Here is a 23,977-nt window from a genome sequence, read left to right as displayed (position 1 = left end):
CTGGTTGCCCTACTTGCAAACCTCGAAGCTCAATTGAAGCTTAAACACAACAAACGCTTGACCAAGTCATATGTGGTATATTATAACATCTCCGCGAAGCTCAGTACCGCCAGCGGTTTATGCATCACATTTAAACAGGCTGTATATTCGTGTCTTCACATGGTTATTATCAGACGGGAGAAATCGGTCAAACCCCAAGAATGACATACATCTACTATGCCACTATTTCGATTTCAGAGACTCTGTCTTTGGCATAAATTTCCCTCCACTCCTTCCAGAGCCTTTCAAGCTCCCCCACATACTCAGAATGAAGTCGGTTTATGTAGTCGTCATCGATCTTATTGCGGTCCTGTTGCTGAATGACATGTATGGGCCGACCAACAACGATATTCAACGCGCGGCGGTATGGCATTAAGCCAACATCGTAGTTAAAGACGCCTCGAGCATGGAATAGTGGGATAGTAAATCCTAGACTCTGTTTCACCAGCATCTGAAACTTGTGGATAAGAGGGTGGCTATCCGAGCGGACCTGTTCATACAGATCATTCTCTCCAAAGGCCAACACCGGTACAAGGTCAGCACCAGTGCGAATGGCTAACTTTATGAATCCCATACGACGTTTCAAGACAAGTTGCAATGAGCCTGGCGATGCATTGAGTGATTCTCGCGCACCGCCTATAACAATTGTTATAGCGCGGCCCATGCCTTCGCCATCTACTCCGCCTTTAGTAAGAAGATTCTCACATGATTCACGCGAGACACTGGCCAGACCCATTGACAGAGCATATTCTCGGTAAAATGGTATTCGAAAATTGGAATCCAGGGTGAGTAATGTGTTAGTTATGCCGGGAAACAGCTTCGAGAAACCGAGGGCCTCGGTACAAAATGCTGCAAATGCGCCGAGCGATATGATTCCATGTGGGTGATACCCAAAAATATACTTCCTTGTCGGCAGGAGAGGCTCCGAGCGATGTAAACGGGCTGGAAAATAAGAGGCGTAAAGTGACCAGATTGGGAGTGATCGCAGAAAACCACTCCGATACTTCAGCGAGCCCGACGTAGCGATATTCGAGAATAACGATATATAAATCAGATAAGGCACCAGGAGGGGCCATGACAATGGAATAGCACAGGTGAAGAAGAAAAGTCCAAGGCATATAGCAATTGTCAAGGTATGGCATAGGACCACAAGGGTCTGCAGTCGACGCTCAAGTCGGATATTGAGTGGTGCCCAGTGAATTCTGTTAACATATTAGAATGCATCATCACATGAGCTTCTGGGCATCTCTAACGCACCCATATTTCTCATAGCCTTTCGAAGGCTGTTTAGCGGTTCCTGACTTGACGACCTGGGCTGACCGATGCGCAATATCAGGTGTCTTCCACGAGCCATCCACTGTAACTCCACTACCCTCTCTAGGCACTTGATTCACAATTTCCCTATTTGCAAAGGCTGATTTGTCGTGATGGGAAGGGTATGCTGTAAAGTCAGGTTCCATGATAGAACCTTGCGTCGCTTGGTCTTCGTCCATTCAGGCCGTCTCCAGGGTAGAACTCAATAAACGTAATACAAATGAGACCTGTATAGCCTCAAGTAACCAATCAAGGAGAAGGCAAGATAAAGGCCTGGCTTGCGAGGATTCTTCAGACACTTTCCCTCCGGGAATTAGGATATCAATGTCGTCATAGTTGATATGACCATATTGATTAGTCATTGATTCTAAGCCCGTCACCTGCAATACTCCGTAGGGGTCTCGGTCTTATACATTTTACGTATTCTCTAATTAAACCGTCCATGATCTTGTATATGCCACTACCTAATATAGACCTATAACACTGTGTTCTATACAAGCTTTTGGAGGCCCGAACCCGAAAGGGCAATGCTCAGGTCGATTGGGGTATATGGTGAGTATATACAAGGGCTGTTTATGATTTTACCATGAAGATCTAGCTCCGTTAGCCTCAAGCAAGTCCCCCGAGATGGATATTATGGGATTACCTCGTTCAAAGACTTCTCATCCATCACGGCCTTCCTTTTTTGGGCAATGTACCGTCCTCTAATCATGTGTCTCCCGGGTGGACGACGTTCCTTCACTGTATCTGACGGGAGCTGGTCCTGCTCATTGCTAGAGTGTGTACCATTCTCCATGGTTCGCGTTTGCAGAGGGTTGTCGGAGTCTTCTTGTTGCTCTGCTCGCTTTCTCTTTTTCTCCTTATTGTCTTTCCTATCCTTGCTATCCTTCTTGTCTTTTTTACCTTTCTTGTCTTTTCTATCCTTTTTCTTTTTGCTGTCTTTGTCCGTCTTGTCTTTTTCTCGCCGGTTATGGGACCCCGAATCTTCAGAGGCATCGATACTCTCAGTCTTGTCATCCGATACCTCTTCTCCATAGTCATTATCGGTAGCGTTCGCAGCCTTCATCTTCACTTCTGGTATACGACAGGGTGTCTCTTTTGCGTCCGCCAGTGGATTGCGAGCCTTCTCGAAGGTTGTCACCTCTTTTTCTTGCGCCAATAGACCACCACTTATGAACCTAACAGCTTGCCACTTGGTAGCAGCATAACGAGCGAGTTTCACATCGTCCCTCTTTCTCTGCTCAACCTGTAATTCGGCGTCCGATTTCCCATTCAGTCGACCAAGCAGACCTTTGAATGCGTCAAGGCCGGTGGGTTCGTCCAGCGGTTCCCGTTTAGACCGGGCCCCGAGACCAAGGGTATCGTCTTTCACAAAGACTCTGATATGCGACGCGCTTGCAGCAGTAAACATATCAGCATGAGCGGCATTGCGAGCTCCTAAGAAACTTCCTGGCGTCCATCCTTGGGAACTGAGAATCTTATGTCCGAAACCACTCGTTGATCGCGACCAATTGGTATTATTGGGATCGTGAGAAATCTTGGTTCTCCTGGTTAACAGTTTTGTCAGTGGAATGTTGGCTTATGCACTCAGCAGAACATACTTCCGGGGTGCTGCTAACCCCATTTCTTTCACAAATAGAGATCACGCAGTAACAATAATACTGACACAAAATAGACTTAAAACAACAGTGAAGTTAATGAATCAACACAATAGAAGCACTGTTGGCTTTATTATTGCTGTTTGGCCATGAAGATATTGTTGTCTTTACGGGCTGTAGGGACTAGATTTACAAGATACCAGGCAGAGGGGGAAAAGCCTGCCGCGGTATCTATCTTGACCGCTTTCCGCAAGTAGGTAGGGGAGCCGAACTTGACTGCTTTGGATCTCTGTCTTAGTCACAGCCCACTGAGCCCAGTCAGTTCAAACTTGCTGGTCCAAAAATAATAATAACTCTACACGACTTACACTCCTCTATAGCACAATTCTAGAATTTGGAATGGACCTACTTCATGAAAGCTTAAAATGTCTTGAAAGGTTGCGCATAATCCCATATTCAGAGTTCAACCATTCGTCACTCTCTATCTTGTTTAATGAGGGTTTGAACAGTGTCATTGGTGGCTTGAGTAATTACCAGTGTTACTCAGTTCTGAAATTGTTCAGCCCTGCTGCCCTATGAACCTGCTGTTCTTAGTTGCTTTGCGATTTTGTATCCGCCTACCTCTACCCTACCCCCCACACAGCGCCCTTTGACAAGCTACAGGCGTGTCCGATTGATATGCAAAAAAAGCAGAAAGAAACGCCATTCCAATAAATATCCGCTGTCCGGCCGTTTGCGATGATCAGCCGTCATCGAGCTCCTACTTGAATATGCCTACTATTCGAATCTTCAGCCGGGACCACCCAGTTCGCACTCTTATTGTGGCCACATCCGACGATGCGTTGATCTTCCAGCATAGCTTAGTGGAATCAGCTGGTACTGACTTCCCGGCGAGCCCTAACACTGAGCGCTGCTTGGTGGAATTTGCTAGTCTATCTTCTATAGACTTGACAGGCTACCGACCCTTGGGGTCTGGCTATGGAATCCTTGGACTGATCACCATAGACCAGGATGTGTTTGTTTGCGTTGTTACGCGTTCTTCCAAGGCCGCCACTGTCAGACCCGGAGAATCTGTCTTAAGAATCGAAGACGTAGATTTCTGTAAGATACCTTTGTCATGTGGCTGTCGTTCTCTATCTAACCGAAGAAGATTGTTTAAACCGCTCAGAATACGAGTCTAGTCTCTATTATGACACGGAATCTTCATTAGCCGACGAGGACCTATATTCAAATGCAGGCCCTGATGCTAGACCGGGCCCGACGAGAAATCCATTCTTATCTCTCAAGAAACTCCTGACCGATGGTAGCTTCTACTACAGTCTTGACTTCAATCTTACGGATCGTCTGCAAGACCGGTAGGCTAACAGCTTGAAATAAAAAAAAGACGTAGACTAACATGCATTTAGCTCGGACAAGTCGACGGCTTTTGACATCGACTCCCTTGACAAAGATATGTTGTGGAACGCGTATATGATTCAACCTCTACTATTGTTCAGATCTCACCTATCGCCACGCGAAAAACAACTTCTCGATTCCTCTCAGATTCTCACATGTGTGATTCGAGGATTCTGCGGGACGCTGACCATTCCAGCCGCTGTCAATGACCTATCTTCAGTACGAAAAAAACACTTGCCCTCATTGCTAACCATAATCTCTCGTTTGTCCTCTCGGCGAGCGGGTACTCGATTCAACGCGCGTGGTCTCGATGATGATGGAAACGTTGCCAATTTCGTTGAGACAGAAACAGTTTTGGTCTGTGAACCTTCCGGTGTCGCCTTCTCTTATGTCCAGGTTCGTGGCTCGGTGCCAGTGTTTTGGGAGCAAGCCACGGGGCTTTTACCCGGTCAGCAAAAAATCGAGGTGACGCGATCTATTGAGGCTACTCAACACGCGTTCGATAAGCATATCCAATCCTTGGAGCTAGAATACGGCGCTGTCCACGTTGTCAATCTTCTTAGCGAATCGAAACCAGGTGAAGTTGAACTTTCTACGAGGTTTCGGGAGCATATAAAGAGAAAGCTTTCAGCAGAAAGTTCAATTTCAGATCACGCTTTGTTACGGACTACAGAGTTTGATTTCCACGCGGAGGCTCGGGGTCCGCTGGGGTACGGGGCCGGGAACGAAATAAAGCACGAGCTCATACCTTCTCTGGACGGTTTTGCGTACTTTCTTTCTAAGAAAGGTCGTCTGTCTGCGAAGAATGATAGCGTCTCCGGAGGTACCACTACAATTCTACAGCAAGAGGGCATTTTCCGTACTAATTGCTTGGATTGCCTCGACCGAACTAACCTCGTGCAAACCATCATCAGTTCGCTGGCTCTTGAGTCGTTCCTGATGCAAGAAAACGGTGTGCTAAGCCCCGATGTTCGACTGCGACACTCCACACTTTGGGCAGATAATGGGGATGCGTTATCCAAGATATATGCTGGTACTGGCGCTCTTAGGAGTTCATACACGCGGCACGGGAAGATGTCTCTTGCAGGTGCCCTAGCGGACGCGCGTAAAACTGCCACCAGGCTGTATATCAACAATTTTTCCGACAAGGCTCGGCAGAAGACAATAGATCTACTGTTAGGCCGTCTGCCAGACCAGATGCCTGTGCATCTCTATGACCCGGTCAATGATTTGGTTTCTAGCGAGCTTGATCGAAGAGCATCAGAGTTCACTTCCAGGAAATCGACCAACATTTGGACCGGAACATTCAACGTTAATGGGCGAGTTCAAGGACCAGATACTGAATTGAGCCCTTGGCTGTTTCCCAAATATACTGGTCAACGCATGGATCCGACTGTCTTTGCTGTTGCGTTTCAAGAAATTGTTGTCTTGAGTCCCCAGCAGATCATGTCGACAGACCCTACAACCCGTAAATCCTGGGAGGTTGCCGTCATGGATTGCTTGAATCAGCGTGCAGCTGCTCAAAGAACCCCAAAATATGTCCTTTTACGGTCTGGCCAGCTCGTTGGAGCGGCTTTGATGATCTACGTGCGTGAGGATATACTCAAGGACATAAAAAACGTTGAAGGAAGTGTTAAGAAGGTGGGTTGAACCTTGTTTTTATTCATACCTCACTAATCCCCCCTCTCGCAGACTGGGCTTTCTGGAATGGCTGGAAACAAAGGAGGCTGTGCCATTCGCTTTGAGTATTCAAATACCAGGCTTTGCTTTGTAACGGCTCATTTAGCTGCTGGGTTTGCAAACTATGACGAGCGCAACAATGACTATGAAACTATATGTCGCGGACTCCGCTTTCAAAGGAATCGGTCTATCGAGGACCATGATGCTATTATATGGCTGGGCGACTTCAATTATCGAATTGGTCTACCTAATCAGACTGTTAGGGACCTAGTGCAACAGGCCAATTACCAAAAGCTCTATGATAATGACCAAGTAGGTGATTTTTCCGTCCCGTCTATACTCGCGCTGACAGCCAGGTATAGCTAAATCTTCAGATGCTCGCGGGCCGGGCTTTCCAATTCTATAACGAGGGTCTTGTCACGTTTCCGCCGACGTACAAATATGACGTTGGAGAAGACACCTATGACACCTCGTGAGTAGTTCCATTGTTCTCAGCGGTGCAGAAATAACATTTTCCAAGGGAGAAAGCACGTATTCCCGCATGGTGTGACAGAATACTGTGGAGAGGGCCCGACTTGAGACAGCTAAACTACGGTGTTTCCCATTTGCGACTTTCTGACCATCGTCCAGTGTGGGCAAATTTCACATGTACAATTAGCGTTGTCGATGAGGCTCGAAAAGAGAACTTGAGGCACTCGCTCCACGCTCGCCGAAGAAGCAACCCGCAAATCCTCGAAACCCAGCCACAGCCGGTTGGCATGAGTGACGGTGTCCTTATTCCCATTGAGCCAACGACTACTGGGCTTCCTCCACCTAGCTCAGATCATCGTAAATGGTGGCTCGACAACGGTAGGCTCTGTCGACCCACAATTCTACTTTGTGCTTTCAGCTTAATGATTCTCAGGAGCTTCCGTAAGGTCATCCATACGTCCCCCAGCCAATGGTTATATATTGGATACCTATCGTACATCCAATCCTTTCTCTCCCACTGAGAATCTCGAATGGGGTCCAATGACCGTGACACAAAGGAAATCTACAGATACCTGCGACGCGAACTTCAGAAAACCTCCGGTTCCGCCCAGGAGTACAACAGCACCGGCTACGCCCCAATTTCCACAGCCTGTCCGACGAGGAACGGAAGATGGTTCAAAGAAAAATGCACCACCGGTGCCCCCTAAACCCAGCTCACTCGGCTTGAACCAGAATCCAGCAGCAGTTGAGCACCCATTTCAAATTGCACACAGTGATGCCCCCGTTCCAGAGATCGTCGCAAAGGATACCCACAAATCGTCATTGTTGACAGGATTACTTGACGGTAATGTCAGCGATGAGATCAGCTGGAAGCCTCTTCTTCAATGAACATATAACAAAGGCATCTGGGCACCATTGCTGGGTATTATTTCGATCTTATATCATACATGGCAATATACTCTCAAAGAAGATTAATGTAATAGTTGTGCGGGTAGAACGAGTGCCCTTGGGATTCTGATACACTGAGATCGAAGTTTAGAAAAGAAAAAAGTAACGGACCAATGCTCCCGATTTGAGCTAAAGAGAAATGAACACCTAGCATATATATACATATACAAATGCACGCTATAGAGAATGAAGTCGCTGTCAACGATCTATGGGTATATCAGCAGGATAGTTCCCTCAAAATACTTTTCCAACTCCAATGAAAGTGATTGTTTTGATACTCCCACAAGAACAACAAACGCCAGCAATATTACCAACTTCGCCATGGCATGAGAAACCAATCCCATTCGAAAACGAGAGGAAAAGTCATGCCTGTCTAAAGCAGACAGCCCTGTATAAGGAAAGCTCAAGATTCGGTGCACCGTTTGGATCTGTTGAAGGAGCAGGACGGCGGGAAACGGGCCAATGCAAACTCCATCTGGTAAGTTTTTGTGTCCTGTACTGGAGATCCTGAGAACGGATATTGAGAGCTCCTGTTCCCCGTCTCCATCCACAAGAATCCACTGGCTAAATGGACAGCTTGGGGCTGTGACCGAGACTCATAGCTTTTGACCCTATCAGACAACACGCAATACAGCGTGATCGGCTGCTTTAGGCTTTTTTCCCACTTTTAAAGCCTGCTTCTTGAAGCGGGCTGGACCTCCTACCATCCACACCGCAAATGGGCTAGGGTCGCCAGGTTTTGGCCTCGATTTTTTGGTGCCTAAGTAACGTTAGCAGGTGGCTCAGCTGGTAGATTTAATGCTCGTGGACATATGAACACACCCGACTTCTTCGGCGGCTCGGCAGCTGCAGCATCACCAGGCGGTACTGCGTCAGCTTCAGGAGCACCACCCTCTGGAGGCGGAGCCGGCTCCTCTTTCGGTTTTTCTGGTATCGGCCACATATGCATAGTAATGGTCCAGTCAGGCTCAAGAACAGTCTCCCAAACCTGTGGGAGGATGATATCGCCATTGGGGCCTATCAAATCATAATGCCCCTCTGCAACATGTGGTCCTATCACCTCAATGTGAAGAAAAGCTTGTCTGATAAGCTCCTCCATGCCCTTAATTAAAGTTAGAAAGCAGTCGGTTGCCCTCATGGTATAGGTGCCGTGCATGCTTACCTTCCAAGTGCAACATAAGTCGAAGGGAAAATTAAATTTTCTACCAAGGGCATCCTTAAACTTGATAGGTTGCTTCTTGTCAGGAGGTTTATTGGCTGCTACTGCAGCTGCGATTTTCTCCTGTACGTCCGCAGTGGCTTTCTCCGTAGCCTCGGCTGCCGCCGCGTCAGCTGCTTTCGCTGCCGCTTCCTCTGCCTCTTTCTTTGCCTTGGCCGCTTCATCAGCAGCTTTCTGCTCAGCCTCTGCTTTGGCAGCAGCAGCAGCTTCCTCGACAAGCTTTTTTTCGTGGGCAGCACGTTGCTGCTTCTCGGCTTCGGCGGCAGCTTCGGCTTCGGCGGCAGCTTTTGCGGCAGCTTCACGCGCATCGCGGGCTTCACGTTCCGTTCGCTCGTCCAATATCAATTTCTCGAGCCTGGCGATTGCTTCGTCTTTCGCGGGATCTGCGGGGGCCGGAGCCGGAGCGGGTTCTGGAGAGACGGGCGCTCCAGCGGATTCGGCCTGACTAGGAGGAGACGGTGCGCGAGCATAAGGATTAAAGTAGGGAGAAATCATACTGGGAACCATAGCGTACGGCTCTCGGAATGGATAAAAGCCCCCTGTACCATACGGAACCAGGTCATGATGGCTCATCTGAGGTCCGCCATAGGGCGGAGCGCCATGAGAGGGCCCCGAGGGCTGAAAAGGATACTGTGGTAGGTTGTGGCCGTCGCTGCGATGGGCTCCTGAGGCTACCGTGTGCCCGTGGGTCCCGGGGTGGTGGTCGTGCATGTAGAATTGAGAAACGCCTGGGCCGTGAGGTTGTTGCACAGGGTGACTATACCCGTAGAAGGGATGGCCATACTGACTTGAATGCCCGACCTGGCTGTGAGATCCGAGTCTAACTAACTGGTCTGATGGCGTATGTTGACCAGTGGGGGGTGCGAAGGGAGCATGCGGCACCGCGCCATTCGGATAAACATAGGATGGCCCCGGAGACGGGCTGTGCGCATATCCTGAGCCCTGGGCGAGCGAAGGCCAATATCGCTCCTGGGATCTGTACCGCTCCTGGGATCTGCGGCGATACGGATCACCGTACTCCTCCGCTGAGTCCATACTCTCAGGGGAATCGGGCGAAGGATGACGACGGGATCGCCGATGGAATGATTCCCGTTCTGGAACAATTTGACGCCTGGCTGAACGTCGACGACTTGTAGACGTGGAAGGCGGGTGGACTGGATTGCGACTCTGGGTTCGATAGGATGTTCGATTTCGAGAACCTGAGTCAGATGGCTTCAGTTCATCAGGATAAGGTAAATTCGTCCATTCATCGTACGGGTCATGATAACCATGGCTTTCCGACTCGGAAGGCGGCGAGACCTGGACCCCCGAGGAGCCCTCTTCGTCGGTGAAAGAGGAATCGTCCGAGTCGTGTGGACTGGGGCCAATTGTGATGTTGAACCTGCTTAGCAGATCGTGAGTATCAAGCGATGCCGATGAGATCCTTCGTAACGCACGTCATTGATATTACTTAATGTTTTGGGTTGCTGACTGTACACCTGCTGAGTCCTGGTTTTCAATGTGTGAAGAGAAGTGGTGTTCTAGGACCGGGCTCCCTTTGTCCGGTTCTGAGTCAAGCAAGTGTCCGTAAAGCTATTCTTGGTTTCTTTGGAAATGCAATCCGCGAATATAAGGTAACAGGAGAAAAAGATGTAGTTCAGGATATGATGTGTTGTCACAGATGCTTTGTTTTTGGTGTTAAGTTCATAATCCATTTGTATCTGGTCAGGGCCTCACTTTCACTGTTAGTGTTGAGCTTTTGAATCCAAGGCGCGCAGTATGGCGCGTTATAAAGTAACAAGGATTGTAGCAGATTAATCAAAATCAAGGAGGAGAGTCACGAGGTGGTCGTGTTCTTCGGGGGGAGGTGGGGGGGTTAAGATATACTGAGGGGATAAAAATGGCAGGCAGTAGCAAGGACAGGGAGGGGATACCGTCAGGTAGTTCACGGCCTGATGATTCATAGTTGGGCAATCAGAAAAGTATTGGGCATGGACTTACCTGGAGCAAGAATCCCTATCGACATATGTTATGGGATCTTTTTGTTAGGCTCGGCTGTTTATTAATTTCTTTCGCATTCCTCTTTATGTCCTTTTTTTGTTCTCTATTGTTGGCATGCAGAGGGACAGAATCTAGAATAATAACCCTTGACAGTTGGAGTACCTAAGTACTACCTGACCTGCTGCCCAATGCCCAATCAACATTCAGTACTGGGGATCCCACGACCAGTTAACAACAATACTTGTTATAATAATAATGACCTTGACTGCTGTCTGTTCCACATGTTAAGTGACAGGATTTCTCCTCCCTACTAGGTAGACTGGATAGATCGTCTTGACCGAACAAAAAGGCTTTACACATCTCTCTCCCCGAGTCCCCATAGATATCTAGGTAGTAACGAGCCGCACGAACCACAAATCATCAACCTCCCTTGTGACTTTCAAAATATTGTAAAGCAACCTTTCAAGAGTACATATCTTATTCTGCATTGTTCTGGTGGGTTCTATTAGTTGCAGTAGTCACATAAAATATATCTACAGCTAATGCCGGTTATATATATACTTGTGATTATTATTAACTAGTTACTGCTTGTTCATTTCCACACCATGTAGCAATCACTGTTGTTCATGAAAGCCCTATAGGCACATACATTACCATGAAATTTCTAGGGGGTCTAGAGACCTGCATCGCCAATGGGCAGAGACATGGACATACTTGCTGTTGCCCAGATTCTCCTTCTGCACTGCAGGTGGTCTGCGAGTAGGTAGTGAGAAATCCATCCCATGGATGGATGTGAGTCTGCAGAGCGGTAGGTACTTGACTGGTAAGCAAGCATCCACGTACGTGATGAAATCGCGGCAAAAGATTCCGAATCCACGGCGGAGGCAGATAGAAGCTTCAAGGTGAAATACTCAATCTGTATGGACTTATATCATCATCAGTAGAGCAGTAGTGGCCATTGACTCCCCAACTTGGTATGTGAGACATTATATTGAAACTCAGTCATCTTCCGAGGTTGTCTCCGGATTACTTTAGGCTGTACCCCTTGTCTGCGCTCCGCGGCAGCAGTTCGTTCCCCCAACGTGGCCTCTCAGACTTTCTGGCGAGCAACTGAATCATCAATTCCTGCACTCACGACACCTTTACTCCAATTTGACTAAAGTCAAGAGCTGTTCCGCTAGCATAACCAGTCCTGTTCAAGCCTCATTGCACTGCCCTGTGAACAACCCAACCATCACAACATGGTATATTTCCACCTCCGTGCTTCCCTACGAACGAATGGATGTTGACCCAGTCCACTAGGCCCAAACACCACAGCAAAGAAGAGCAAATGAGAAATTTGCGAAACATGAGGCTTCCAAGCGTGGAAAAGCGAAGACAACTACGGTCAAACACAGCACAAAGCCCTCGCTGTCAACGGGCTGGGTCGGTATGTCTCTATGCATACGGGGCCACTGAGATCAAAGACCTTGCTAAAGTTCTAACAGTTCTTCTTGCCTTCGTTGTCTGCGGTGGTCTCATCTTCGAATTGTTGAGGGTCGTCCCGGAATTATGGTCTGCAATAATCTCTATATTTAATCGACTGCTGGCATAGGGCCCCGGTCCCTCATAGAACTGGCATCCCAGAACAGTTGGCATGTTCGAAAATACTACTGTCACGCCACCCATATTTACTTTCCTGGAGAGTCGCACACAAGCGCTATATTTCAGAATACACCAGGCGCATCAAATATTCGCTGTCGATGGGGCCTGGATGTGCCTAAGCGGACTGACCTGCTGAAACCCCAAGCCCATCCGAGTACGAGAGTGGCATCGATGGAAACCAAGGCTCTGTGTATATTCGTCTTCCAGATAGCATTAATTCACCCGGGCTGTACTTGAGTTATTCTTTCGGCGGCCCCTCTCTTCTTTTCCTTGCTTTCTTTTGCACCGACGACGAATTATTGCCAGGCTCTGTGTGGCTGTCTTTCTTCTGGAAGGAGTCAACTCCGCGAGCCCTACCATGACTGGATTTCTTTGGCTTCTTTCGTTTCTTAACAAGCGTCCCATCTGAAGGGGAACCTTCGAGCTCTACACGCTCAGACGCTCGCTGCATTTCCAGTCGTATTTTCTCGATTTTCCTCATTGCTGTGGCCATCTCTACATCATCCTCAGCCTTTCCAATCACCTCACCCATGCTAGTGAGTTCATCCTCTGCCAGAGTAAAATCCTTGAGACCACTGGAGTCAACTTGCAGTAAACTCCTCTTCACCTTCGCGGGCTCATCAGGAGAATCGAAACCAGCTGTTGCCTCGAGCCCAATTATTTCGTCTGGAATGACTTCGTATTTTTTGGGTTGTCCGACCGATTTGCCCCGAGCATCATATGAGGCGGTTGCGGGTGTAGATGGGCCTTCAACCCTGCCTATCTTTAGATCAACTATTGGGATTGAGTCGACATCCAAGACCTCATTGTTCACAGTACGCGGCGCTCGGTCTTCCACTGGTGCTGCTACACCATTCTGCTCGTCAGCGCCGATGTAAAACGGATCCTCTTTGTTGCGTTGCTTCCAATCTACCTTCGGCCGCAAACTCGTAGTAGCTGCTTCATAGGCATTTGGGCCCTGGTAATAGAGATTCGGCTGTACTCCCACCATGCTGAGCCCGCTTCGCGGTTTGGTCGGCAGCTGAGTCTCCCGGACATAATAAAAGTCATTGTACTGTGCGTAGTTACCATCATGGTCATCATCAAACAGCCTGCGAACGTTGCCATTGAACGGTATATTCAGGCGAAGTTGGTCTGGCAGAGGAACTTTCTTCTGTGCGTTTGGTGCTACCGGATTCAGCTCGAGCCCAGAGAACAGACCGGGAATAACCGACGACAGCAAGTAGGGCATTTGTGTTTGCTGTGTGCCTGTATGCATCACATCGGCAGAAAGCCGCATGATTTCTAGGAATTCAATAGCCCTTTCCTGTACCTCTAGGTCCGGATGAGCCGCGAGGGCTTCTAGGAACTCCACGATCCGCGCCAGAAAAAGGGAGACTTCACTCCTCTGCGCTAGGCTCCATGCTTTCTCATTATCATTGATGATGCGAGCCAGAACCTTTGGAACTGCCTGGACGAAAAGTGTAAGGGCACTCCCAGGCAGGAACATGGTAGATACATCGATTAGCGACTGGAGTGTCTGGCCGGGAAACGAAAGATACTGGGCATATTCCCCAACAATCCAAGCCAGCGGACCGAGTAGGCCGTTGTGTACAATAGGAATATTCGCGAACACCGATGGTCTGTTATCGGTGAGCAACAAGAATTCAGCGGCTCTCGTTGCTTCCATTCGAACGTTCCTAACGCGAACAGCAATGTTTCGCATCTCCAATCCAATTCGGCTTGCCGCGTCGTCCTTAGAGTCACTTTCAAGAGCTTGATACACAGATTTTTCTCCAGCATTGGTGGGAAGGTGTCTCACCAGTCGGATCAGTATATTGACATACCAATCAAAATCGATTAGTCTTGAATAGTTGTCGTAGGAACAGATGTCCAAGACGCGATGCAAAATCTCGATCCGATAGTCGTCAGGAACAAGAACGTAGGCCTTGTTGTTCCGTAGCTCTTTGCCTTCGACGTAATCGGCTGACTCTGCGGCACCTTCGGCATCTTCGGCGTCTGAACCACTTCCCGTGATTGTATGTCGTTGGGCGTCCTCGAGCTGGCCAATAAGTCGTTCGACAACAGGTTGAAGCGTGTCTTTTGCGGCCATACGAGTCGCCAGCTCCAGGGCCTGAAGCCGAATAGAGATATCCGCGTCCTCCAGGCAGTTCATTATGACATCCTGGTGCATCGAGACCAGGTGAGGATGAGATACTACAATCCTGCTGAATGCGAGTAGCGCTACATACTTGACTGATGTTCCGTTAGAAAGGGCACCTAGATAGGGCCAGGGGGCCACTTACGGTTGGGATCAGAATCCGTAACTACCATGCCTCGGAGCTTTGACACGCAGATGTCCGCAATCTCATGTGAGTCCTCTAGCGCCCCTTCGCCCTCTAAAATGCCGCCTTGAATAATCCCGTTGATGCATTCGTAAAGTAATGACATAGCCGTGGTTGACTGGATAATGTTTATGAGCGGCCGAATAAGCTTTCGGACAAGCCTTGGTTCTAGGGGCGTCAAAGTTGCGAACTAAGTAGGTCAGCACAGAAAGGTGAGCACTGAAAAGAAAGCGGCGAGGCCGATAACTCACAAGTTTTATGATCTTTATGGCCATCCAGTTGTTACCCCCTTCTACGAGCAATTCGAAGAACCGTGGGGCAAGTGGAAGGAAATCATGAGGTCTCCGCCATCCAAGCTCGCATACGACATTAAGTACAGCAGTGGTAACACTGCTGTCCTCTCCATCATCCATCAAGCGGTCCTTTAATTTGGGCCATGCTAGTCTTAAAGCCTCCGGATAAACCAATGCAAGCCGGTACAAGCATACCACTGCCTTCTTTCGGATGGAGGGATTGGAGTGAGATATCCGGGATAAGACATCGGAAAGCAGTGACATGGCGAGAGCCGGAGTTATGATATTCGGAAGAGTAATCAAAGGAAGGGAGATTATCTGCAGATTGGGGCATACAATATCCTGCGACCATCGTGTTAGGAGGCTCGTACATAGAAGGGAAAGACGAGTTGCTGACCTTCTTGAGTAGATTAGTAGCAAGCATGAGGACTTCAGTCTCGGGCCTAAAGCTCTGTAGAGCGCCGAGATAGCCAACCCTTTTTTTAAGGAATTTGGGGGATGACATCACTTCTAGAACATTGAAGGACGCCCAGGACATATCATATCCAAACATTTCCAGATACGCTAGCTTCAAAAGAGCTGTAGCCTTTTTGTCTGTGGTATCTTCAGCCAGGATAAGATGTGAACAATGTACATGACTGCCTTACCCATGTCTTGAGAGCGAATTTCAGCTTTACATTCTCGAAGACTGCTCTGGATATAGTCTTCCTCAGAACCCTTGTGGTTTCTCAGACCTTTAATCAGGTCATACAATGATTTCTCGAACCTGGACATGTTAGAGCAGATCTGTTTGATATTTTTAGACCGGGGATTGCTAACATGCTGCGCGATTTCCTTGTGGTCAAGCAACTATTAACCTCAGACCTCTGCAACTTGCATCGAAACGTCCGGACAATGTCATTGGATCCGATTCCTGTCAAATGTTGGCCATGGAACCCTTGGTAGATCTTTTCAGTGTGCACGCATGGACACTTACACTGAGTTCAAGGGTAGCGATGGCCCCGGGGTCCTAGTATTGATTCTGCACTTATTACAGACCTTTTCGGAGGTCCTACGGAGTACGAGGGTCGGAGGTACGTCAGATTGCGGAGTTACCGTAGTAAAAGTCACGGGAACGGGAAGGACCCGAAAAGACAGACCCCGGCCGTACCCTGGACGTGTACCAGTACGTAAGTCACAGCAGTATAGCCACATTCCACCACTTGTTCCGCCTCTTGCTTCGGGATTGAGATTGCATACTTGTACTGCCAGAAATGTCGATGGCTGCTTTCATGCTCACTGGCAGCCACAGATCGAGTCTTAAGACAGCTCTCCATCGTTCACAGCAAGCGCCCGCCATCTTCGGCCAACGACCTGCGGGAAGGCTACCTGGAGGTGGTCGACCTGCGTTTCTAGATCAGGAAACTCCGAACGAATTTGATTCTCTCGAAAAATTGTTCTTCTCATGCATTCAATCTGCTGACGACAAATGTGCTTTGTCATGCCTCGAACGCTTAGGGCGTCGCTTTGGATCTCCCAATGAGAGAGTGGCCGCACTACGAAGCCTATATGATGAGGCTGTTGCAGAGGGTCAATCTGGCCTAGAGCAATGCCTCCGGAACTATGACGATATCCTCTCTCAAACCCCCGTGAATTTGGTCCGTGCATATGCGCCTGTGGGATATTAAATACTTACTATAATGGGTAGCCAATTTTGAAGCGCCGGGTTGCACTGCTTCGCTCGCTGTCTCGATATACAGATGCTATCTCTAGCCTAGTACAGCTGCTTGAAGCCACACCAACAGACGCCGAGGCCTGGTGTGAGCTTGCAGAATTGTACCAGTCACAAGGGATGGGCCTGCAGGCAATATTTAGCCTTGAAGAGGCGTTATTGATTGTGCCCCATGCCTGGAATGTGTGTCCTCTAGCAGCCGACCGTCAGAAAAGATTGTTGACCTCTGATCAGGTACACGCTCGCTTGGGCGAGGTTCTTTATGTCTACGCCAATTCATTGGGGAATGATGGCGTACACAAGCCATTACAGTCTTCTATTCAACATTTCTGCAGGAGTGTTGAGCTCTGTAATGATTACTTAAGGGGGTTTTATGGCTTAGCCTTGGTAAGCAGCTACTTCCGTGCTTTCTACTTATCAGTTGTTTCCCTCGCGATATAGACTGATGCGCCTTTTAGGCCACTTCGCATACATCAGTTGAAGGTGCCTCAAAAACAACTTATGGATACGATTCGCTTGAGCAGCAATCATTCAAGCGCCTGCATGCTTTAGCAATGGGAAAACTTGCGCACATCCTTACAACACAGTGTTCGCTTGAGCTCCATCGTCGTGACTATGAGGAGAATGAGCTTGCGGCCGTGAAAGAGTTGCTTAATGGCTCCCCCGACCCACGTCTATAGGGTTCTAGTGAGCCGACTCTGTGGCTTGTAATGTCTATACATTGGTATTATTCTGTTTCCATTCATGCATATAGGGTGGTGAGACATTCTTTGGTTCGTGATCACCTGCGCCGAACAATTCATGTCTTATCAGTGGATTTGATAAATTGACGCCAGTACAAGCCAAACCCACCAGTTCCATCATCAACCACAGTCTAGACTCAGTCCTCGGAAGACCTCTTACAAAACGGGCTAACCCAACCACGACTAAAATGGCCCGAATGGCCGCAGAACTTACAGGTAGGCCCGGGCCGAAGATGTATTGACTTCCGCTGTCCTAGCTCTTCAGGTAATATCATAGTCATAATGGCTAGAGGCGAGCGGTTACGGAGTATAATGGGATTCAATCCGTGCGGACCAGAGCGTGTACTACCATGCTACGTAATTGCGATCGTACGGTACGGCACATTATGGAGACGCTAAATCTTGGGGCTCCAGATTATTGGTACCGTAGTGGTGTAATTTATGCCAACATAAAGTGCATATATTCTCAGCCATAAGTAGCTACTTTTCTCCCATAATATCAAGAAAAATATTTCAGTCACCAATGGGTATTCCGCGCCTGAGACGACATCTGCATCCCTTCTGCCAGGACGTCCTGCTTCAGAATGACGCGGATGCCAATCTTGAATGTATAAGATCTGTTGTGATTGACGGGCCCAGCCTGGTGTACAATGTGTACTCCCGTCTATTGTCATGGTTTGCAGCGACCAGCTGCAGTACGATTGATGCCCTTCCCACCTGCGATGAAGTGAGCCGTGGGGTCATGCTATATTTGATGCATTTGGAGGCGCTCGGCGTTGAGATGTATGCACACACGCATCACCTGCCAGAAATTGCTTCAGCTAACCAGCTCCAGTGAAACCATCTATTTCGACGGTGCCTTGCCTGCACGGAAGCGCGAAACCCGGGTTATGCGCCTTGAAAATCAAAGGAGCAGGCTCGAGCTTTTCTGTGCAGAAACCAAGAATGGCTTCAACACGTCCAATGCTTATAACGACAATCGAACTGTCAGACTTGACAAAGTTTTACGCAAGCGATCAACGCCTGCTAAGTACGACAAAGCTCCTGTCAGTCCTTTCATAGTTCCAGCGGTGTTTGAAGACCTGAAATGTCGCTGGAACAGGATGAATATCACCAATGCTACCGGAGCTGCTTTTCCTCTAGACTCGCTTGGGCTTCAGGATTTCCCTTGGGCAAGTAAAACAACCATGGTGTCGGGGGAAGCTGATGCGTACTGTGCCTCCGCAGCAAGATATATGGACTCTTGTGTCCTCACAAATGACTCAGATCTCGTCCTTTATGATCTCGGAGATAAAGGCTCGGTAGTCTTTTTAGATTCCGTTGAGTTGGGATCTGACTCGACGCATTCATCAATATCTCGAGTTAAGGCTGCCATGCTGCGCCCTTCGCTGGCCGCCCGACGGCTGGGAATTTCCAGTTTGCTATCGCTAGCTTATGAATTGAAAGCCCAGCCAGCAACTGGTTTGGCAGAGTTACTTCTGCAAACGAAGAATCGGACTGGCACGGCGGAAGCATGCAACTACCAGCATTTTGCAAGTGAATACCAGGTGAATGACGTATATGGGCAAAGTCAAGACATCAAACAGCCTCGTGGGATCCTCGATACCAGGATATCGGAATTATTTTGGCAGTGCGAGATGCGGTGTAAGTTTACAGTTGTAGACTACCCGCGTGTTTATCTCCCGATCCTCAATGAAGACCATACAAGACAATGCTCCTGGGTGAAAGGCCGCGAATATCGGAAACTTGCCTATTCGGTTTTGAATAACTTCCGCCCTATCCATGAGAGATATTACTGCATAGCAGAATATGTTCGGCGCGGCCGGCGGATTGCAGAGGACAAAATAGAACTTCATGATGAAGAATGGATATCGGCTCAGGCAATGTCGCTTCAAACCCGCCTGGAATCATTGCAGATAGCCCTGCAAATAAACAGTGATGCACTAAATTTTTGGAGAATATTCGCTCTGTGCAACGCTTATAGTGCAGACGCCGAGCTTAGCCAAAGAGATTTTCAGAAACTGGAACAATTTCTCAGACTTGGTTACATGGGAGAACGGCTTGAATGGGAGGATCTCCACCTGACAGCAAAGATGCATGCGATTCTATATTCCCTACGGACCCTAAAACAACTCATTGACGTCCTACATCCCAAGAACGTGGAAATAGTGAAATTGAGGTCTACACTGGGAAGCCTCCCTCCGTTGCATATCATGATGAATCCTGCTTGTCACCGCACCGCGTTACACTCGAGATACATCACAGCTCCACAGCTTATAGATTCATTCAGGTGCCTGTTTCAAGCACACAAACCAACGTGCACAATCCGAATTCATGCAACATCGCAATCTGAGCCCCCATCTTTCTTGCTTACCGCAGCCACTGAGAAGGGCACCATTGATCATACACACATATCAAACATTTACGAGCTACTTCAGGAGCAGTAGTTGCCTAGGATATGGCGAGAAATAGACGGGGGAAATAAGGAAGAAGATAATTTGAATGTGTGTAAACGTGAACCGGCATCTAGAAACAAGCAACTTTTGCTAACGGGAGGACCTCAAGAACTCAATGACGCCTCGGCAGTAGCCGACTAGACCTGCCAGGCGTTGGCTCTCGGTCTGTTGTACCCGTCTCCAAAGATCAAGAGACTCACCCAGCCTATTGTCTGCACCCTCATTCGGGTCACAGCAAGCCGCAACAACATCGGAGTGTATTTTGAGGAATACTGCCATCCATGCGTTGGCGAGCTCAAAATCTTTTCTGGTAGCAAGACGATTACACAAAGCCAAGACAAAGGCAGACAACTCAGACTGCTCCCCTTTCACTTGCGGATCCAGTGACCGGATTTCAAGTTCTAGTCTAGACGGATTCAAAGACTTCATTTCCAAAAAGAAGGACTCAAAGTCTCCAGACAGAGAACCTGCTCGTAAAAGCGATGTGAACCGGGATCCCGCATTGGTACTTCTAGAGAGCCGCAACTTGGCAATGCGTGACAGTTCGGTGGACGCCCTATCTAATTTCGCATCCGCATTGTGGTCAGACACACCGTAGGTAGATGGTGCAGGAAGGAAGAACGGGGCCTTCTCGGGACCTTTCGGTGGCTCCTTAGGCATGTTCCGCTCCTATAGAGATGTTAGCCCATATGTTTGGACAGGGATCGCGGGAGATGTCGAAACGCAAGGGAACATTACCTTGATCAAATCCATGTAAACCAGGGTCTGCCACTTATTTTTGGGGATAGCACTCAAGGTTAACATTTCTCGACTGAGCTGGCCTGTATATGAGATTGGACCGTCGCCACCACGATCCTCATCATCTTGTCGGAAAGCCGCTTCGATGAGGCCAACGCCACCCTCGCCAGCAGAAGAAGGGAGATCGGCTTCCAGGAGACTATCCACGTTTAGATTTCGGGTGGACACCGGCATGAACAGGCTCCTGTTTGACCAGAGACCAATACCCAGCCCATCCGCATGTGCAGTGGCTAGAAAATCACCAGTGGGAGACATGGCCAGAGAGGTACACGTGCTGGATACACGAAAGATATCAATAAGATGGCCAGTCGGCAGGTCCCACACCCGGATAACGGAGTCCATAGACGTAGCAATTATCCACCGTCCGTCGCTCGAGAAAGTAAAGTCATTTATTTGGCCTGCACAGCCCCACAGCTCACGAACAATTTTTCGTGTTTCCATATCCACCACGCGTATGGAAAGGTCATCGCAGCTGAATGCAACTAGGTCGCTTGTGCTACTATATCGCAGGGCCGTGATGGCCGTCATTGGATACCAGTCAAGTTCCTGGACCAGCGAACCGGATTGAAAATCCCAGAACTATGGCGGCGTAGATACGCCATCAATAAGGATTGCAGACTATGATTTTTTTGAGGCACTCACCTTGACTTTGCCATCCAACCCGCAGCTAACAATGGCGCGATTCAACCCGTCAACTGCCAGGCCAGTGACTGCTTTTGTATGCCGATTTGAATCAGTACGGGCTTGCCTGGCTTTGGATCCGGCATCACTGCCCCCTGTATGTTTCACTTTCAAACTTTTGGCCGGGTAACTCTGGCGGTATCGACCTGATTGCATGTTGAACAGGTCAATGCTGCCACCTGCAGATCCAACCACTGCAAACGTTCCACATTGAGATATGGCAACACTCTGTCAAAACTATGCGTCAGGGGAAAGTTTTACTCCTTGAATGTTGATTCTTACCTTGACATCGGTTCCATCACCAGTCTCAAATACCCAACGTCCAGCTTTCTTCTTGCCCCAAAACCAGGTCCTAGCATATTTATCGCCACGATGACCTGTCACTATACTTTCCCATCCTGTTCTATTAGAGGACGCCGTGTCGGTTGTTTTAGGGTTAGACCAGACTGGGGATGATACAGTGACGCCCATTCCCCCATCCCGATTGAGGGAGCATGCGATACATGTGACTTCCGGTGCCTTCAAATTTATCCGGTTCAGGGGATAATCGTTATTCGTAGTTGGATTAACAACACCACGCTTCCTCGCTCTCTGATCTCCAGAGCCCTGAGATAGCTCGGTGCTTTGACTGTCCTTGCGCAAACTGAAACCCCATAGACTACTATCTTTGCTCGCACTCAACAACCATTTGGCTGTGGATTCGGAGCCGTCAGAAGACGACGGCAAAAACGAAATAGTTGTTAAAGTATCTGAATGGCCGCTCCTTGAGTGTAAAGGCCTCGGAATTGGGGAAAATGGAGACTCGTCGACAATCCATGTCCGCAGCGCATTGTCCTTTCCAGTCGTAACAATAACTGGCTGTCCATCGAGGAACTCCATATGGTTTATACCTGAGCCGGGGTCATCCATTGAGACCTTATGGGCATTACGAAGAGTACCCACAACGCGGCCACCACGGTTCAGATCCCAAAGAGTGATGTCGCCGTTACTTACACAGGCGGTGGCCATGGCCCCTGGCTGCCGGCCCTCTTCTCCAGCACCAGCGCCGTCACTCCGAAAAGTGATGGACGTTACGGCTGGCGCATGCGGCGTCTGTGGCTGGAACGAAAATATGGACTGGCCGGTTTCAACGTTTCGAATGGAAATTGACCCATTCTTGTAGGCAATTGCGACAACTGAGAGCGCAGGACTCGGCCGAAGTACAGTAACCGGGCCAGCGTTGGGGAAAGCCGCGAAGATGGTATGGATAAGGCTTCCAGTCTTCACATTCCAGATATCCACGCTTCCATCTGATTTGCCGATGAGTATCTTGTTGAGATAGGTCGGTAAAGTAGATATATGAGTGGCATGAGCCTCTCCACCGGTGGTGCCCTCAGAGCGTGCAAAAGAAAGGGACGTGTAATATTCATATGATCCATTCTTCCAAACGCTAACTGATTGCCCACCACACCCGACTATCCAAGAACCGAAAACGACCAGATGTTCGATGGGCGCGGGAAGCTCGATGGGAGCTTCAAGCGCCGCAACTTTCTTGCCGCGCTTGAAAACCCAGATGCCGCCAGAGCCGCCAGGCCCGGGAACTCCCCATGCTGCGAATGATTTGTCTTGCCACGAGAATGTAGCAGTTATATCGCGCGGGGTCTGTGGACGGCTGATAAAAACCAGCTTCAGTCCTTGACGTAGGTCATAGGTATGCAGGCAGCGGCCAACACACGTTGTGATCTGAAATGTAGTTTTCCCCAGTCGCGTACATGTAAATGGAACAGATGTGGGTGAAACTAATCCAAGCGTCTAATTGGCATTGGTCAGAAGAGATAATACGCTTTTTCTAGAAGAAGCGGCCACTTACACGAAATGGTGAGAAGATCCTAGATCCAGCACGATGCGTATCCCTGCGAGAGGCATCATCAACGGCTATCTTCTGTCTCTTGGCAAGGGGCAAGGATAAGCTATTATTGCTGATTTCAGTCAAAGTCATTTTCACGTAAATGTACCGCTGCTCCAATATGTGTCTGCCCTGTCGGAAGAAGTTTCTGAATTTAAAGATAATGACTAATCAGAAAATCAGATCTTGGTTCTTGGCAGAGTACGCAGCTTGGTGGGCCTGGTCGCTCTGCTGCCTTTCACCGCCTTTGTGTACTTCCTTTATTAAGGGCAAGTAGATTCTGTCTGTGTAAGACCGACAAGTCTTAAAGATCTTTACTAATAATAAAAATAAAGATAAAAAAAATTAAGTAATAAGAATAAAGTATTTTAAACCTTATTAAATAATATTAAAAAAGTTACTTAAAAACTTAAAAAAAAGGCTAGCTTTAAAACTACTTTTATAAATTTTTAAGTTATACTTAAGCTATTTTTAATTAAAAAATAAATTTAAATTTAAAATACTTTATATATAGGCCTATTTTTAAGATTTATTTTAATTTTATTTAACTAATAACTAAAACCTTATATAATAGTAACTTAGTTAAGTTATATAACTTAATATAAAAATAAAATATATTAAGCCTTAATAGCTTAAGGCTAAAGCTTAGGTTACTTAAAATATTAATTTTAAAATAATAATAAACTAGCTTTAATAATATTAAATAAAACAATATTAGCCTTTGATGAGCAAAGAACTCTAATAGTATTAAAAGAGTACTAAGGAACTAAGAATAACATGGCCACTAGATAGTGGGCA

General features: G+C 48.1%; 8 protein-coding genes across 8 annotated transcripts; 3 read left to right on the top strand and 5 right to left on the bottom strand.

Annotated features, from left to right (window-relative positions):
* Window positions 1-214: 214 nt before the first annotated feature.
* On the bottom strand, window positions 215-1,532 carry DSM5745_00551 (diacylglycerol acyltransferase type 2A; the record flags this gene model as incomplete). The annotated part of the gene is made up of 2 exons (XM_026742567.1): window positions 215-1,241; window positions 1,297-1,532. 2 exons carry the CDS (start codon window positions 1,530-1,532, stop codon window positions 215-217), a joined length of 1,263 nt encoding a protein of 420 aa, XP_026608412.1.
* Window positions 1,533-1,926: 394 nt separating this feature from the next.
* pxr1 (telomerase inhibitor/ribosome biogenesis protein PXR1) lies at window positions 1,927-2,977 on the bottom strand (the record flags this gene model as incomplete). Its single annotated transcript, XM_026742566.1, has 3 exons — window positions 1,927-1,947; window positions 2,000-2,900; window positions 2,955-2,977. 3 exons carry the CDS (start codon window positions 2,975-2,977, stop codon window positions 1,927-1,929), a joined length of 945 nt encoding a protein of 314 aa, XP_026608411.1.
* A 744-nt stretch (window positions 2,978-3,721) lies between these two features.
* DSM5745_00549 (SacI domain and endonuclease/exonuclease/phosphatase family protein) lies at window positions 3,722-7,385 on the top strand (the record flags this gene model as incomplete). The annotated part of the gene is made up of 7 exons (XM_026742565.1): window positions 3,722-4,052; window positions 4,102-4,306; window positions 4,358-5,987; window positions 6,039-6,338; window positions 6,389-6,498; window positions 6,547-6,875; window positions 6,931-7,385. 7 exons carry the CDS (start codon window positions 3,722-3,724, stop codon window positions 7,383-7,385), a joined length of 3,360 nt encoding a protein of 1,119 aa, XP_026608410.1.
* Window positions 7,386-8,059: 674 nt separating this feature from the next.
* On the bottom strand, window positions 8,060-10,105 carry DSM5745_00548 (uncharacterized protein; the record flags this gene model as incomplete). The annotated part of the gene is made up of 4 exons (XM_026742564.1): window positions 8,060-8,205; window positions 8,268-8,547; window positions 8,608-10,045; window positions 10,101-10,105. The coding sequence occupies 4 exons, from the start codon at window positions 10,103-10,105 to the stop codon at window positions 8,060-8,062; spliced, it is 1,869 nt and encodes a 622-aa protein (XP_026608409.1).
* A 2,421-nt stretch (window positions 10,106-12,526) lies between these two features.
* On the bottom strand, window positions 12,527-15,679 carry DSM5745_00547 (putative AP-3 complex subunit delta; the record flags this gene model as incomplete). The annotated part of the gene is made up of 5 exons (XM_026742563.1): window positions 12,527-14,523; window positions 14,574-14,802; window positions 14,864-15,247; window positions 15,303-15,499; window positions 15,553-15,679. The coding sequence occupies 5 exons, from the start codon at window positions 15,677-15,679 to the stop codon at window positions 12,527-12,529; spliced, it is 2,934 nt and encodes a 977-aa protein (XP_026608408.1).
* A 479-nt stretch (window positions 15,680-16,158) lies between these two features.
* Window positions 16,159-17,296, top strand: DSM5745_00546 (uncharacterized protein; the record flags this gene model as incomplete). The annotated part of the gene is made up of 3 exons (XM_026742562.1): window positions 16,159-16,542; window positions 16,593-17,003; window positions 17,075-17,296. 3 exons carry the CDS (start codon window positions 16,159-16,161, stop codon window positions 17,294-17,296), a joined length of 1,017 nt encoding a protein of 338 aa, XP_026608407.1.
* Window positions 17,297-17,882: 586 nt separating this feature from the next.
* On the top strand, window positions 17,883-19,806 carry DSM5745_00545 (uncharacterized protein; the record flags this gene model as incomplete). Its single annotated transcript, XM_026742561.1, has 3 exons — window positions 17,883-18,142; window positions 18,195-19,003; window positions 19,088-19,806. The coding sequence occupies 3 exons, from the start codon at window positions 17,883-17,885 to the stop codon at window positions 19,804-19,806; spliced, it is 1,788 nt and encodes a 595-aa protein (XP_026608406.1).
* Window positions 19,807-19,905: 99 nt separating this feature from the next.
* DSM5745_00544 (rRNA-processing protein UTP21) lies at window positions 19,906-23,272 on the bottom strand (the record flags this gene model as incomplete). The annotated part of the gene is made up of 5 exons (XM_026742560.1): window positions 19,906-20,484; window positions 20,554-21,192; window positions 21,256-21,522; window positions 21,577-23,085; window positions 23,144-23,272. 5 exons carry the CDS (start codon window positions 23,270-23,272, stop codon window positions 19,906-19,908), a joined length of 3,123 nt encoding a protein of 1,040 aa, XP_026608405.1.
* Between the last annotated feature and the right edge of the window lie 705 nt (window positions 23,273-23,977).

Source organism: Aspergillus mulundensis, assembly GCF_003369625.1.
Source record: "Aspergillus mulundensis strain DSM 5745 chromosome Unknown scaffold_0, whole genome shotgun sequence".
Lineage (NCBI taxonomy): Eukaryota > Fungi > Ascomycota > Eurotiomycetes > Eurotiales > Aspergillaceae > Aspergillus > Aspergillus mulundensis.
Note: the sequence above shows the minus strand (reverse complement) of the source record. Positions and strands in the feature narration are given on the sequence as shown.